At 43.3% G+C, this 14,768-nt stretch overlaps 1 protein-coding gene across 1 annotated transcript in view; it reads right to left on the minus strand.

The window, feature by feature from the left end:
• The window catches only part of LOC121175547 (1-phosphatidylinositol 4,5-bisphosphate phosphodiesterase delta-3-A-like), a 38,424-nt gene that overhangs the window by 16,690 nt on the left and 6,966 nt on the right, over window positions 1–14,768 (minus strand). Inside the window, exons 2-6 of the mRNA XM_041029339.1 lie at window positions 12,384–12,439; window positions 12,165–12,276; window positions 2,949–3,177; window positions 1,712–1,841; window positions 1,288–1,513 (exon numbers count right to left, since the gene is read on the minus strand). Of these exons, the coding sequence (XP_040885273.1) occupies window positions 1,288–1,513; window positions 1,712–1,841; window positions 2,949–3,177; window positions 12,165–12,276; window positions 12,384–12,439 (753 nt within the window). The remainder of the gene's footprint in view (window positions 1–1,287; window positions 1,514–1,711; window positions 1,842–2,948; window positions 3,178–12,164; window positions 12,277–12,383; window positions 12,440–14,768) is intronic.

Raw genomic sequence — 14,768 nt, forward strand, 5'->3', positions numbered from 1 at the left:
GATAATCCTGTGTCAGAGGTCTACCGACAATGACAGGTTTGTGCTGACATGCACTGTCAACTGTGGGACCTTCTATAGACAGTTGTGTGCCATTCCAAATCATGTCCAATCAACTGAATTTACCACAGGTGGACTCCAGTTAAGCTGTAGAAACATCTCAAGGATGATCAGCGGAAACAGGACGCACCTAAGCTCAATTTTGAGCTTCATGTCAAAGGCTGTGAATACTTATGTACATGTGATTTCTTGCTTTTTAATTTTTAATAAATTTGCAAACATTTCAAAAAAACTGTTTTTACATTGTAATTATGAGGTGTTGTGTGTAGATTTTTGAGGGGAAAAAATGAATTTAATCCATTTTGGAATAAGGCTGTAACATAACAAAATATGGAAAAAGTGAGGCGCTGTGAATAATTTCCGGATGCACTGTACCTTAAAGACCTAAAAGTACCCTATTACTGCACTAGAACATTGCACTCCCAGAATGCAGGCTTACTTGTAGTTTGTAGAGTCTCCAAAAGTAGAATGGGAGGAGGTCTCATTTATTGTTTCCTGTTTTATTTTGAAATTGTTTTCTTTGTTTGTCCATTAGAGTGTTACTTCCTGCCTTTGTTTTTTCGGGCCCATGTGATTGTCTGCCCCACCTTCATGTATTTCACCTGTTCCCAACTATGCCTGCCACCATCTCTGTATTCCCTTCACTCATCCTCAGTTAATTATTATAAGTATTATTACCTGGGCCATTTATATTTTTGCATTACTAGGCATTGTTATTTTGTCACAGAACACATTTTTGAGGTCTTTAGGGTTCACAAAACCTTCCTGTGCTGTCATGTTCAAACTAGTAAATATTTTTTAATTTGATATTGTGAATGAGCATTTGCACCCCAGCCCTATAGCACCCCCTAATTACTTGCTTTTTACCTATTTACTTTCAACCTTAATTTGTGTTTACCAGTGCTCCTCCCAGACTGTGGTACAGATTTATCTGCCTTTGAATTATTAGCAAAAAAATTGCTTTTTAACACTTCCAGAAGGCATGGAAAGAAATTAGCTAACCCTAACCCTTCATTTGGAATAATCTTTCTGGCAGCCAATTCAGCATTAGCTCTTCTGGGGGAAGCACAGTGGTGCAGTGGTTAGCACTGTCGCCTCACAGCAAGAAGGTTCCAGGTTTGAACAGGTTTAAGATTGCATGTCTCCTGCTGATTTTATCAGAGATGTTTGGTTAAACACACACCATATAAATGTTGGTACTTTGCAATATACTGTTACTTAGCACCATACCCCACTCATTAAGTTCATATGTGAGTATGAGGCTTTGGGCATGAATGAGTGAAGCATCCTCCCCCTGGTCCTTCAAGAAGTCCCTCAGGTCCACAGTGGAGAGTACGCAGCCATTTGCAGAGTAGCGGATAAACACAGCATCAAGCTCTGGTCTGCGTAACAACTCCCTGCAGAAAATTTCAATCTCCCCGTGGTCCAGACGGCCGTCTGCTGACTGGTCACATTTCTACCAGAGAAACACAATGAGATACAACTAATCACTCTTGAACATTCATTTCCAAGGTGGCTTCAACTGTCATACACAAAACAATGCAAAGTTAATGATGGTCTGTTGGTTAGTAACACAATTTTAAACCCTGTATTAGTTCAAACTCTGTATAAGGGAATAAAATTTTTAAATATGTGTGTGTGTGCATCTGTCCACCTGGAAGAGGCTTCGGGCATATTGGTCACTCAAATCAATATTGATCATCTGCAGCAGTGTCTGGACTTCTTCATAGCTCATCTTATCATCATGGTTCTGGTCAGCCCGACTCAGGTAAGCATGAATCCAGGTGACACGCAAAGTCAAGAAAACAGCAAGATGGCAAAATGTATAATGTTAGACGTTGACAAGTATGGAGTATTGAAGTGCAGAATTCATATTTAATTCTGATGATACTTCCAATAGATACTTTGTTTTGAGTATCTTGTTTTTCAAAGTATGGGCAGGAACATGGACACACAGGAGTAAATGATCTGAATGAACAGCACTTTCCTCTTTTCCTCAACATCCCTCAGCATCCACAGCCCAGTACCCTTGAGCAAGGTATCTAACTCAAGGCACTGCAGTGCAGCTGCCCAGGTGTGTGTGTCCACTGCTCCAGGTGTATGTGCACTCATTACTCTTACGGGTCAAATGCAGATCTGAGTCAAATTTCCTGTGTGTGTCAAAACATACTTGAACAAAGAACAAAGGTTTTTTCTTCTTCTAAGTACCAAAACATGATTTTCAGTGGTTACTTGCACTGTTGGTTTGGTACCCTAAAAGATCCTTACAAGGGAGCCTGTGGGGGCCACAAAGATTCTTTAACCCATAAGAACCCATGGTGACACACCAGCTCTTTGAATATTCTGGAAAGTTCGTTACAGCTTTATCCATGATTTTAACTCATAAAGTCACTAATTGGCATCTATCCAACATCCTGGTGCAGTCATGCGACCATTTGTGAATCTGTGTACCAATGGCATCGATCACCATCCAAGATGGTGGTATGCCTGGTTAGCCCGTGAGTGAATTAACTAATTTTAAAAAGCTTGTTTTTTGTTACAAAAGGTATGTTTCAATCCATTTAACAATTGTAATGCTTTAGTAACATGTCCTTTAACCTGTTCTGACCACATTTCCTTCCATAATTTTCCTTTAAACACCCAATGTAAGATATATGTAACACTACAGATCTTTGACACTAGGGAGTGCTATTTCAAAGACAGTTTCAGAAATGTGTTCCAGGTGGTCCATTTGGTCTGTTTTATGTCCCCCATAATTTTTCTTTGATGGGTCTGGGTTCTTTTGAGTTAATTCTTCCAAATGTATATAGCATTGTCTTGTGCGTTTATTTTTGACACTATTGCACTAGGTGCAAAGTAGGCTAATTTCAAATGGACAACATTTAGGATATTGGTCAAGTTTTTCCTTCTGGGTCATGGTTTCCACTCTCTCTTTTAGCGTTCGGATGCCGCGGGCCCAGTGTTGAGCCTCCTCCTGGCTCTGGCAGAGGAGATCAAGGCTCTTCCGGGGCCCTTTAAAGACCACAGTCAAACACCGGCCCTCAGGTACTGAGCCAATCAACTGCCGCAAAGTCTCCGATTGGCAACCCTCCCGAATGCACTCCACCTCCATGACAGAGACTGGGGATGTGTAAAGAAACATAAAGTTAGAAGAAGAAGCAAGGACAAGTAAAGAACAAGTATTCAGGATTAGCTCTTCTGGTTTATGGCACAGTCAAGGTTTGGTAATATTTAGGCACAAAACTTGTTTAGGTTTAGGCAAAAAGTACATGGTTAGGTTTTGGAAAGGATCATTATTTGGGTTAAAATAAATATTTTAAGTCATCTGTTATGGTTGTGGAACAGTTATGCATAAAAGAAACAAAGTAGACAGTGGGGTGCACTAGTAGGAGCAGGTTTGGGTCAGTTCAGATTATCAATAATTATAAAGGACAATTATTAATATTCTTAAAATTATTAGTGTGAATTAATAATTGTGGGGCACCACTTCTGTGTCAGGGATCAATAACCAAACTGTTAATTCAGTCTGAAATGGGTGTTCACTTCATGTATTAACAATAGTAACAATAGTTAACAATCAGTATTAGCCCTAATTAACAAATATCTGTTATTCAACTACAGCTACAACAACAAGCAACTATAAGCGCAACAAGCAAAGGGCAAACCAGCGGACATGCAATACATATGTTGTGTGTGTATATATGGGTATGTATGTTTGTGTGAATAGGTGTGTGTATTGGGGGGGGGGGGGGGGTGAGATCATGTGAGTGAAGACGTCCCACATAAGATCAAGATGGTAGACTCGTCCATGAGATTTGAGAGTGAGAGACAATGGGGAAGATGTGACCTAACGTGTCCCAGGCTGGAAGATGGTGTTGGGCAACTGGGGCATGCTTCCATGCTACTGTAAACGTTGAGTAACGATCTGGAGGCCGTACAAGGTGTCCTGAACTGGTCCGTAGGTCCACTGAATGTTGAACCACAACAGTTGGTCGCTCAGTGCTCACTGTCGTAGAAGTGTGGATTGAGCTGGTCTAAAACCTGATGGCTGACTCCAGTGTCACCTGCACCAAAGTCCAGCCAGTGCAGAACCTTGAAGGGGCATCACAGGTCATGTAATCTTCAACCAGACACTTTGTCAAAGTAGTAGCTCTTTGATCTGGCAGCGCATACAGGTTAATGTCTTTGGTAAAATAATCAATTACAACAAGGATGTACCTATTAGCCTAAGAGGTGAGTGGTAGTTTTGTCAGATCCATGGCGATTTTCTCAAAAGGCATTGAAGTGGCTATGTCCTGCATAGGGGCCTGCTGGTGTGGCGTCTGTGGCCTCCGTGCCTCACAGGAGTGCACTGCAGACACCATTCAGTTACGTCATGTGCCACGTATGGCCAGTAACATCTAGCCTGAGCACGCTGCAATGTCCTTTCAGCATTCTCTGTAGGCTGCTAGGGATCACAACCTGTAAAACAGGGTCACCTGGTGGGGGTCTCACCTTACGACACAGGATAGAGTCAACAACAGTGAGTTTTGGAAACTCTCTCCAAAAATGTCTGTGCTCTGGGGAAGCCTTTTTGATTTTTGCCTGGTGGCCTGCTGTCTGTCCGCACCCACTCAATGACAGTTTTCAACACAGGGTCTTCCTTTTGTGCTCGTGTGATGTAGGAACTGTCCTTGTTCAGAAAAGAATGTTCAATAGTCATTGAGGGTAAAACAGACTCCACACAATCAAGTCCACTGCCTTTAATGCAGGAGAAGCAGGACTGAAAGTCTGCTTAGGGAATGGTGTCTGTGTCGCAGTCTGAGTTTGAACAGTCTGACAGTCTTTAGTCAGAGGCGCAGTTTCCACAGCCGTTGCTGGCCGTCGGGACAGAGAATCTGCATTGGCGTGTCTACGTCCCTGCCTGTGTTCAACTGTCCAGTTATAGGGGTCTATTTCAAGAGCCCACCTTGCTCTTCGCCCAGTCAGGTAAAAGTCCAGAGCCATTTTTCTCAGACTGAGGAAGGGCTTGTGGTCAGTGATGACATGAAAATGGTGACCAGTCAGGTACTGTCGGAAATGGCGTATGGACCATACAACAGCCCACAGCTCCCTATCATAAGTGGACCAGTGTCTCTCTGTTTGGGTCAGAATGTGGCTACTATACGCAATGACATTTTCCATGTTTCTGTCATTCATCTGTGACAACACACATCCAATATCTTTGTTGGAAGCATCAGTAAAGAGCAAGAACTCTCGTGAGAAGTCTGGGTAAGCAAAAATAGGTGTGTTAGTCAGAGCATGACGCAAACAGTCAAATGCACTTTGTTCCACCTCAGCCCAGACAAAAGGTTTTCCTTTTTGTGTCAGTGCATGTAGAGGTTCAGACAGTTTGGCGTACTGGTGGATGAAACGCCGGTAATGTGCGCACAAGCCTAGAAATACTCTGACCTCAGTGGGGTTCTCAGGAGTAGGCCAGTCCCTAACTTTCTGGATGTTTTTGGGGTCAGGTTTGAGGCCATCACTCGAAACTGGTAGAGGGCTCTGCCTGTGGTGAAGGCTGTTTTGGCTTTATCTTGTTCATCAAGCTGAACCTGCCAGTATCCTGAAGACAGATCCATGGTGCTGAACATGGATGAACCCCTCAGTGCGTCCAGAGTGTCATCAGTTCTGGGTAAAGGGTGTGTGTCCTTAGTGGTAACGGCATTTAAGCCTCTATAGTCAACACAAAAACGCCATGTGCCATCATTTTTCCGCACCATTACCACTGGCGCAGCCCAGGGGCTGTGACTGACCTCAACAAGTCCTGCTTTCAACATGTCATCCACATGTCCCTGAGTCACTTCTTGCATGTGTGGTGAGGAGCGATAAGCACGTTTACGGACTGGCAGTGAATCACTGGTGTTGATTTTGTGTTTGACAAGGTCAGTCCTAACAAAGTCTGTGGGGTTCTTACTGAACACATCATGATAACACAGGAGCAAGTCGTTAAGTTGTGACCTCTCCGTGTCCGAAAGATGCCCACATTTAATGTCAAATGGGGTGTTCAGAGAGGTTGTGAGATTTGGTTGATGGTATAGGACAGGCAGATACATTGTTTATGGGGACTGCATCTGATACTACATCATCATCTGACACAGGAGTGAACTGCCCAATGGCCATACCTGGCTGTAGGATGATGGGGCTGTCAGTTGGATTCATGAGGTGTGCCACAGTAAAACGATTTTCCATGGCAATGATGGTGCGTGCCACTGCAATACCATCCAAGTGCAGCTGCCGTGGTTCGAGACAGCTGTTGTAGCTGTCTAGGGTTCCAGCAGTGACTGTAGGGGGAGTTAGTGAGACTTTACAGTTCATTTCACAGTGTGGGGGAAGAGTCGTGCACTCCATTATCCGTGGTGTACAGCTTTCAGGTACTAGTTGGGTCGTCCTAAGTAATGGCAGATTCTGACCATAAAGACTACATAGACCATATCCAAAACAACTTTATGTGGTTGAAGGAAGTCTAAGCCTAAGAGAGTGCTTTGGTCAACATTTCTGATTACCTGTACGTTGTGATGTAGGGTTTGGGAACTCAGCTTAAGAGTCAGCTCAATGGTGCCTAAACTGTCTAAACTTGCTTCACTGACAAAGGAAATGTGAGAACCTGAATCTAACATAATGTGAGTCTCAAGTCCCTCAACAAGTCCATGTACATATGATGTGAAAGGTGGCTGGCTTACTGTAGCAACAATCTGTTCAGTTCATCTGTTCTTGTTCATGAGGGTTTGCTATCTGAGCCACCACTAGGAGACAGTGGTGCATCATTGCCATCTGGCACTCCCATATCACAGTCATTTGGAGCTCCTGAGGAACCAGCTGGAGAGTGCCCCCATCTACAGATAGTGTCCGTTTCCCTGATGAGGTGTTTCTGGGCTCAGATAGGCATTATCAGATCAGTGCTGCCGGCCCCGATCAGTGTGACTATACCCACGACCATCATCTTGATAATCCTGGAATCAGACATGTTTGAGGTAGGGGCTTGGACTCCTGTGACGTGAGCCAAAGGGGTGTCTCACAGGGGAGCGGTGTGGTCCTCTCCTGTCATCATAATAGCCAGAGTAACTATAGGGAACCTGATCCTGATTCCCTGTTTTCCTTGCTGGACCTGAGGACTTGCTGTTTCTATAGGACTGCTGGTACCTGTCATTGCTTTGTGGATAGGTCCGACTGCGGCTGGGGGAAGGCCAGTGGCTAGGTTCTGGTGAGGAGTGGTGAAAATGTTGTGGAGGTGGACGTGAGTCCCAGCTGTCTGGATACTTCCCTGGGCTACTCTCATACTGTGAAGGAGACCGGTGTGAGCATCAGGGCACGTGCATTTCATGGTGGCGTATTCTGCTTTGTTCCTCCATTTTCAATTTAAGTGCACCCAGGTTTCTGTTTAGGTCTAGCAGTCAGGTCTCGCACAGCATTTCTCAGGGAAGTATCATTGTCAGCAACATAACTAACTGATGTGCTAACATCACTGATAGAGGCAGCAGGCAGGGAACCTGGCATGACTAAGTATGCTGCTTGGCGTGCGCGGTCTGCTTGGCTGGCTACTTCAAAAGCTTCCTTAAATGTTTTCACCCCTCTCTCATGACAATTTACTTAGAGCTCCTGATCCAAACCAGCGAGGAATCTCATTTTCATGTACTCAGTGGCATTTTGTTCAAAATCCGGAAATGCTTCTTTCCCAAGTCTGCACAAATCGGCAGCGTAGACTTCCATGGCCTCGTTTGGTAGTCTGTCCCAACCATTTGGAAATGTCTGAAAGGAGGCAATGACGTCTTTCTAACCAAAACCAGCCTGCAGGTGTTTTTTAGTTTCAGCATATGAGCGTTTCAGCGTTTATCCCACACTATAAACAGTTCTGGAGGCAATCTAGTGGGTAACTCCAACGCCAGTATTTCGTCCATGTCCGCATTATCCTTGTAGCGGGCATTCTGGTTTACCTCATAGCACCGAGCCCATAGTTGGAAAGACTCACGTCCGTCGTTGCAGAATGGCGGAGGCAGCGGAATGCCCTTCGGCGTTCCCTGCGAGCCGGTGGGTGAAACCAGCGCCGGTCTGACGTCGCGGCGACGGCCACTGGGATGCGGTGAATCCTCGTCGGACATTGTAGCGGCGAGCACACTACGACTGAATGAGTCGACCGAGACGCGGAGACTAACAACACTGTAAAACTACTAAAACAAGAAACGGAGATGGCGCCAACAAGCGAACTCGCCGGACTATACTGTGAGGTAAAGCTAAGCGGCTAGAGGCAGCTAACGTAGCTAGCAGTCAGCTCCCGACCTGAAAGTTGTGAAGAGTCCCCAAAACTCGTCACCGCTGCCACCAGTGTAAACGTTGTGGGTGTTGAGTTGTGCGGGTTCATGAATGAATATGCAGACACTGGAACTTTTTCCCATAACTTTTTAGTCCGCCCGAAACCATAACAACTCCGTCCCAGAATACACTTCCTGTCTCTTTTTTTCTCTCACTTTCGGAACTTCCCCTCTCTCTGATTTTCACAACAAAAGCCTCACTCTAACAATGAACATAAAGAGAATGCAGCAAATACTGCACTCACAACATAAGAAATGCATTCCACACAACCTAAACCAGCTGGGGTGTGGCTAAACTGTCACTGAACTGTCAACATTTACCTCTTACACTATCTGTGCACCAAGTGTGTTTGTGAATGTGTGTCGCTGTGGGTTCATAGAAAGGAGACACAGATAGAGGAGAAGGCAAAGCAATGTACAGAAGATCCTTATCACAGCAGAGACACAATAAACTGCTTTTACCACACAGTAACAAGGAAGGCGAGCTAATGTTCATCAGGCCTGACACTGGTCTTTTAACTGGTATATTTCCAGCTCATTGGCCTCACTCACAGAAGTTCACAAATTGTAATGCATTAAGCACCAACAAAACAAACAGCAAACCACAGTCAATACTCCACAGTATTTCACTGTAATCACTGGACACAACGGTCTGCTCTTCACAAAAATAGCAACAGCACTAAAGCTCCCAATATACATGATGATAACTACAGGCTCTGCCCAGACACAAGCCTCTTTACAGTAAGTTGTTCCAAAAAGCAACTGGAGTGTATGTCTATTGTTGACTCTGGATCAACAATAGACAGTTTTGCCTTCCAACATGGTCAGACAACACATACAAGCTAGTTCTTTCCTAGCACAATTCAGCCCTCACATCACTGGAGGAGAAGACAAGCAGAAAGTGAAACCTTTAGTCTCTTGCACATCTCTCTCTGCTACAGCACATCTCCATGATCGCACAAATGCATTACACAATCATAGGCATCACTTTTGATCTTTCTATTTGTGACTTTCACTTAAAGGCTGAAACTCAGATTTTACATTGTTCATTGTGTATTTGCTTTCCATCTCTCATTCTCTAATTATCAATTAAAAGCTCTCTGAGCCTTAGTAATATTACTACAATAAAAGCCTCGTTAAAACAGTGGCTTCAGAAAATAGACCCCTTCACTTATTGCACACTATTGTGTTGCAACTTTAATTTTAAATTAATAAAATAGCTATTTTACCCATCAATCTACACTCAGTAACCCATAAATCAAAACATGAAGACGACGATGCTTGAGAGGATCTGTCAGGAAGAATGCGATAAACTGGCAAAATTGAGATGTGCAAAGTTTGCAGAGACCAAGAAGACTCAGAACTGTAACTGCGGCCATGGAAATTACACAAAGTACTGAATTAAGGTTCTGAATACCTTTGTAAATGAGAGATTTTAGATGACTTCTAAAAACATGTTCGCACTTTGTCATTATGGGTTATTGAGTGTAGACTGATGAGCAAAAATGCAAGCAATTTTATTCATTTAAAATCAAATGTACAACACAATAAAGAGTGCAAAAATTGAAGGGGTCTGAGTACTTACTGAATCCACTGTATGTATAGTGAGCACTAGCTGTGGTATTCACATAATAAAAGACTAAGGACAGCATAACATACTAACTGGATACTTTCTGAAGCTGCTGTATATCCCTTTTGCTCTGTGCATATGTACAGTCTACATTGTAGGAACAAGGAAGCAAGCAAGCTCACAACAACAACTCATTTTCATTTTATTCTTTAAGCCTCTGTCTAGTGTGTATTTAAGATGAGCTCTCAAATAAACAGCTTTGTATTAACACACATAAGCACACACCTCTGAGCAGATTACAAGGAAACGTCTGGAAAAATACTGACCCTATTTCTACAATAAATTGTATTTCCTATGTTAAAGCTGGATCACACTTTCCATACACATTTCTTCTGCTATGTCTCAATAAGAAATCAAAGTTTATGTCTTGACCAAGGACAAGAACAAGCTTGCTGAATGCTGTAATACCAGCTTGTAGTGTGTTTCTGCAAGGTACTGTGTGTATGGAAATAGTGCCAACAGTGGCTTAGTAACTAACAACTCTGGTGACAGTGACATTGACAGTGACAATGCAATTCCAACCAAATGTAGACTCAAACAATTCTAGTAGCGAGGTGAGACACATGCAATTAATGTTTCACAAAGTGCTTCCCTCACAAACAGTGCTGTTTCTGTGTTCCTTGTAATCTTTGCTCACCCCGACACTAATTTCTGTGTGAAAATCACGCTGTGCTCTATACTAAAAATCACACTATGCTCTATAATTACCAAATTAAACATCACTACTGGCCAAAACAAACACCACCTGGTGTTCTCTCTATATTTGTCTGAGTTTTCACTAAAGACAACACAAAAGTTTGGGTTTTTTTTTTGTTTTTTTCCAGATGTCCTGTAAGGTCATAGACTGACAGAAAAACTCTGTGCACAATGTGTGCCTGACAAGGGGAAGTCTGCTCAGAACATTTAAAACAATGTTCCTAAAGAAGACACTTTGAGAGTATGGGTATACTGTGATCTCTACTTTCTTGTATCCACATGTGAAGTCCAGTGAAATCAGCTTGGATCAGAGGAGAGTATAGAATACTGAGTATTCAGCTAAGAAAAAGACATGAAGAAGCACATCAGGGTTTAGGTGTAGTTTGGTAGTGTGTGAAAAGAAACAAGATTCTTATTTAAAAATCTGAAGTTCTCTGATATAGTGAGAAAGATGCAAGACACACCCACACAGTTATTAGTAGTTAGAGGAAAGGTCCTAAAACACACACACACACACACACAGTTCCACATCACAAGCAAATTTAATCTTGTGGCAATTAAAGGCCTTGTCCTGTAGCTGGGAGGCTAACCTAGCGATTGAGTCATATGGTAACTGTATGGCACCAAACCACAAGCGCCATGGCCAACTCCCACCACTATATAATGTCCTGTAATCTCACTGAACTACAGCAGGATCTTCTGCCATCTTTGGCTGAAAATAGATGAGCTCTATAATCAAGGCACTGTGTGTGACCCTCAGATAGCGGAGGAGACGGGGAGTAGTCTGTGTCTTTGCAGAGCCGTAAGTAGCATTTAAAGTTAACCAAAATAGAAACAGCTTATCCATGTTTCAGCTTCCACACCCAGTTAGCACTGGGCTCATCTGGAACCATTTCTATGGAAAAAGACAGGCCCACTTGTTACCAATTATCATGCAGAGATGGTTCTTATCCTCTGGGTGGGGCTGCTTGAAGGATGATTTCAAAGTTTATGGAACTAATTCTGCAGTTTTCAATGTTTGGTAGAGGTCTTAATGTGTCCACTTGGTTACAAGCAACAAAGAAATGAGACTGAGACTCCAAATAAATGCAGTGTAATCCTGTCTAGAAGGGTGTTGTTGTGTCACCCTAAGTCTTCTTTCTGTGTGTCCACATATATAACATCGTGTCTGCATTATACATACTACACAAAGAAAAACAAATATCAAAATACTTAGTGGCTAACCATTGCAGCTTTGGTTTGGGTCATGACTCAATATTTGTCTTGGGTTCAGTTACCAAGTAGCTTGCACTTGGAAGGCAGAACGTGAATTTTATACACCTAACAAGTTAGCTAAAGTTTACCTATTGGACTTCTGCAGCCTGATGCAAAAAGATTATTTGACTATCATCCTCATGACAATCTATGGTTGTCAAATGGTTGATAATCTGCTGTAAAAGAGCATGAACACTTACAGGACTGTTGCTCCTTGGCACGACTTGAGGTTTTGTGGGACTGACACCAGACAGTGACGCCATCTTCCAGCAGTTTCAGAGTTCGTCGCTTCTGCCAGCGAGGTGACCGAACCTTCACACAAGATGAATTAATGCTTTGATGTTTTATTGTTCTTACTAGCCACAACTAACAACTAACAACTAACAATGAAAATGACAACAATTTAGAATTATTGTTACCTTCACCATACTGGAGCCATGTAACATCTGCTTCACATCTTCATCATCCTGAACTCCTTAAAAGAAAATAGACAAAAATGGTTGAAGAATTCAAGAAGAATTCAATCTGATCCCCATTCAGCAGCACTGAAGGAAAGCAAGGTGTGAGGTGAGAAAAAAGGGGATGAAAAAAGGGGATGAATTGAAAGAAAAAGAGCAGAGCATAGTCAGAATTAAAAGTTGTTGTATGTACACACCATTTAGACCATATGAGAGCTATGCAATTCTGATATTTTGGTCCTGAACCTCCACTTTGGTGTGGATAGAGTTTGTGGAGGAGGAAAAAGTAGAGAGCAGATGAGGAGTGAGAGAAAGACACTGTATGGTGATAAGGTGGGACAGGGAGGACTTTTGATTCCAGAGGAGAGGAAATCCCAATTAGCTAAGTGCTTTTGTCCCGTTATAAAAGCCATGGTGTGTGACACCTTTTACAAAGATGGCAAGTGAGATCTGCCTTTCAGCTGAATGTGAGTATATTTTAGCCAAAAGAGATAATGTGATTTCTCCACGCATAGTTGATATAACAATATATATATGATATAATGATGACCGTTCATCTCTCCATACTGTTAGGTAGGTTGTCCCTAAAGTCATGACATTTAATCCAGTATTTTTTAAACAACCTAATCCTTAGAAAAGAATCTTCTTCACTGGCACTGAATCTGAAAAAAGGAGGTGAACAGAGAGGTGAAAGCTGCCATCAGAAAAGCCAAGACAGCGTATAAGACCAAGGTGGGGAAAAATTCACTGAAGGAAATCTACACTCAGCTTTGCAGGGGATTAAGAACATGGCTGCTGTAAACAATACACACACCATTCACAAGACCATCCAGATGGAAGGCAGCAGCCCAGCATCCCTCCCCAATGACCTCAACTCCTTCTTTTCCAGATTTGAAAAAGACAACACCTCCAAAACAGAAACCTTTATCTCCTCCCTCACTAATGCTGAAGTGAAATTATCCTTCAGCACAGAGGAGGTGGTAAGAGCTCTGAAGAGGACCAAAACAACCACAACACCTGGTCCTGACAATATCAGTGGACATGTCTTACGGCACTGTGCTCTTCCAAAGAAGAGCTCTACCAAGGCTCTAAAAGACTTTAGGCCAGTGGCTCTCACCTCCCTGGTAATGAAAGCCATGGAGAGGGTCTTAAAGACCTACATCACCAAGGAAACCAAACTACTGATGGACCCTCTCCAGTTTGCGTACCGCAGAGACAGAGGGGTGTATGATGCTAAAATCTTCATAATGGACACCGTTCACAAACACCTGGAACAAACAGATACCAGCGCTCGACTGCTCTTTGCAGATTTCTCCTCTGCATTCAACACCCTGCAGCCACACAAAGAATAAAATAAAATAAAATAAAATAAGATTAAATAAGATAATAATACTATATAATATATATAATAATACATCCTTGCAGAGAAACTACACCACCGTTTCCACCTGCCACAGCAACTAATCCGTTGGGTCAGTGGTTCCCAAACTGGGGGGCGCGCCCCCTAGGGGGGGCGCAGTGCCATAGCAGGGGGGGCGCGGGGCGCGAAAAGACGAAAAGGCGCATCTATATGTCAAAGGACATAGAGGAGCAGCTTAATGATAAGGTGCGTGACAGCCGCTTTTCTCTGCAGATGGATGAAGCCACTGACAGTAACAAAGACTGTTTATTGATAACATATGAGATTCATAGATGGGGATGACATGAGGGAGGAATTACAGAAGAACTGTTTAAAATCATAGATTCTTACTTGAAAGAGGCCAATCTCGAATGGGAGGACTGTGTGGGGATCTGCACAGACGGGGTGCAGGCTATGGCTGGGAAACGGGGAGGGCTGCAAGCGCGTCTCCCCCAATGTGCAGTGGACGCGCTGCATGATACACCGCGAAGCGCTGGCGTCTAAACACCTGAGTCCCGAGCTGAATGAGGTTATGACCGACGTCACTGCCACCGTCAACTACATAAAACACGACCTGTCAAAGCCCGTATTTTTGCGACACTGTTTTCCCTTTTTTTTTAATTTTTGATGGGGGGGGGGGGGCGCGAAAATTTTCTTATGTACCAAAGGGGGCCCAGCAGAGAAAGTTTGGGAACCACTGCGTTGGGTCATAAACTTCCTGACCAACAGATCACAGAGAGTGCTGATCAATAACACGCTGTGTCCTCTCTCCTCTGCTTTTCATTCTATACACCGATGACTGCAGGTCCACCCACCCAGAGTGTCATCTGGTTAAGTACGCTGATGACACAGTTCTCCTGTCCTTGCTCTCAGGCCGCTCTCACCACATGGCCCAGCACTCCAGCAGTTTGTGGACTGGTGCGACAACTCTGCACTGGAGCTGAATG

The sequence above is a fragment of the Toxotes jaculatrix genome, chromosome 21 (genome assembly GCF_017976425.1).
Source record: "Toxotes jaculatrix isolate fToxJac2 chromosome 21, fToxJac2.pri, whole genome shotgun sequence".
Lineage (NCBI taxonomy): Eukaryota > Metazoa > Chordata > Actinopteri > Toxotidae > Toxotes > Toxotes jaculatrix.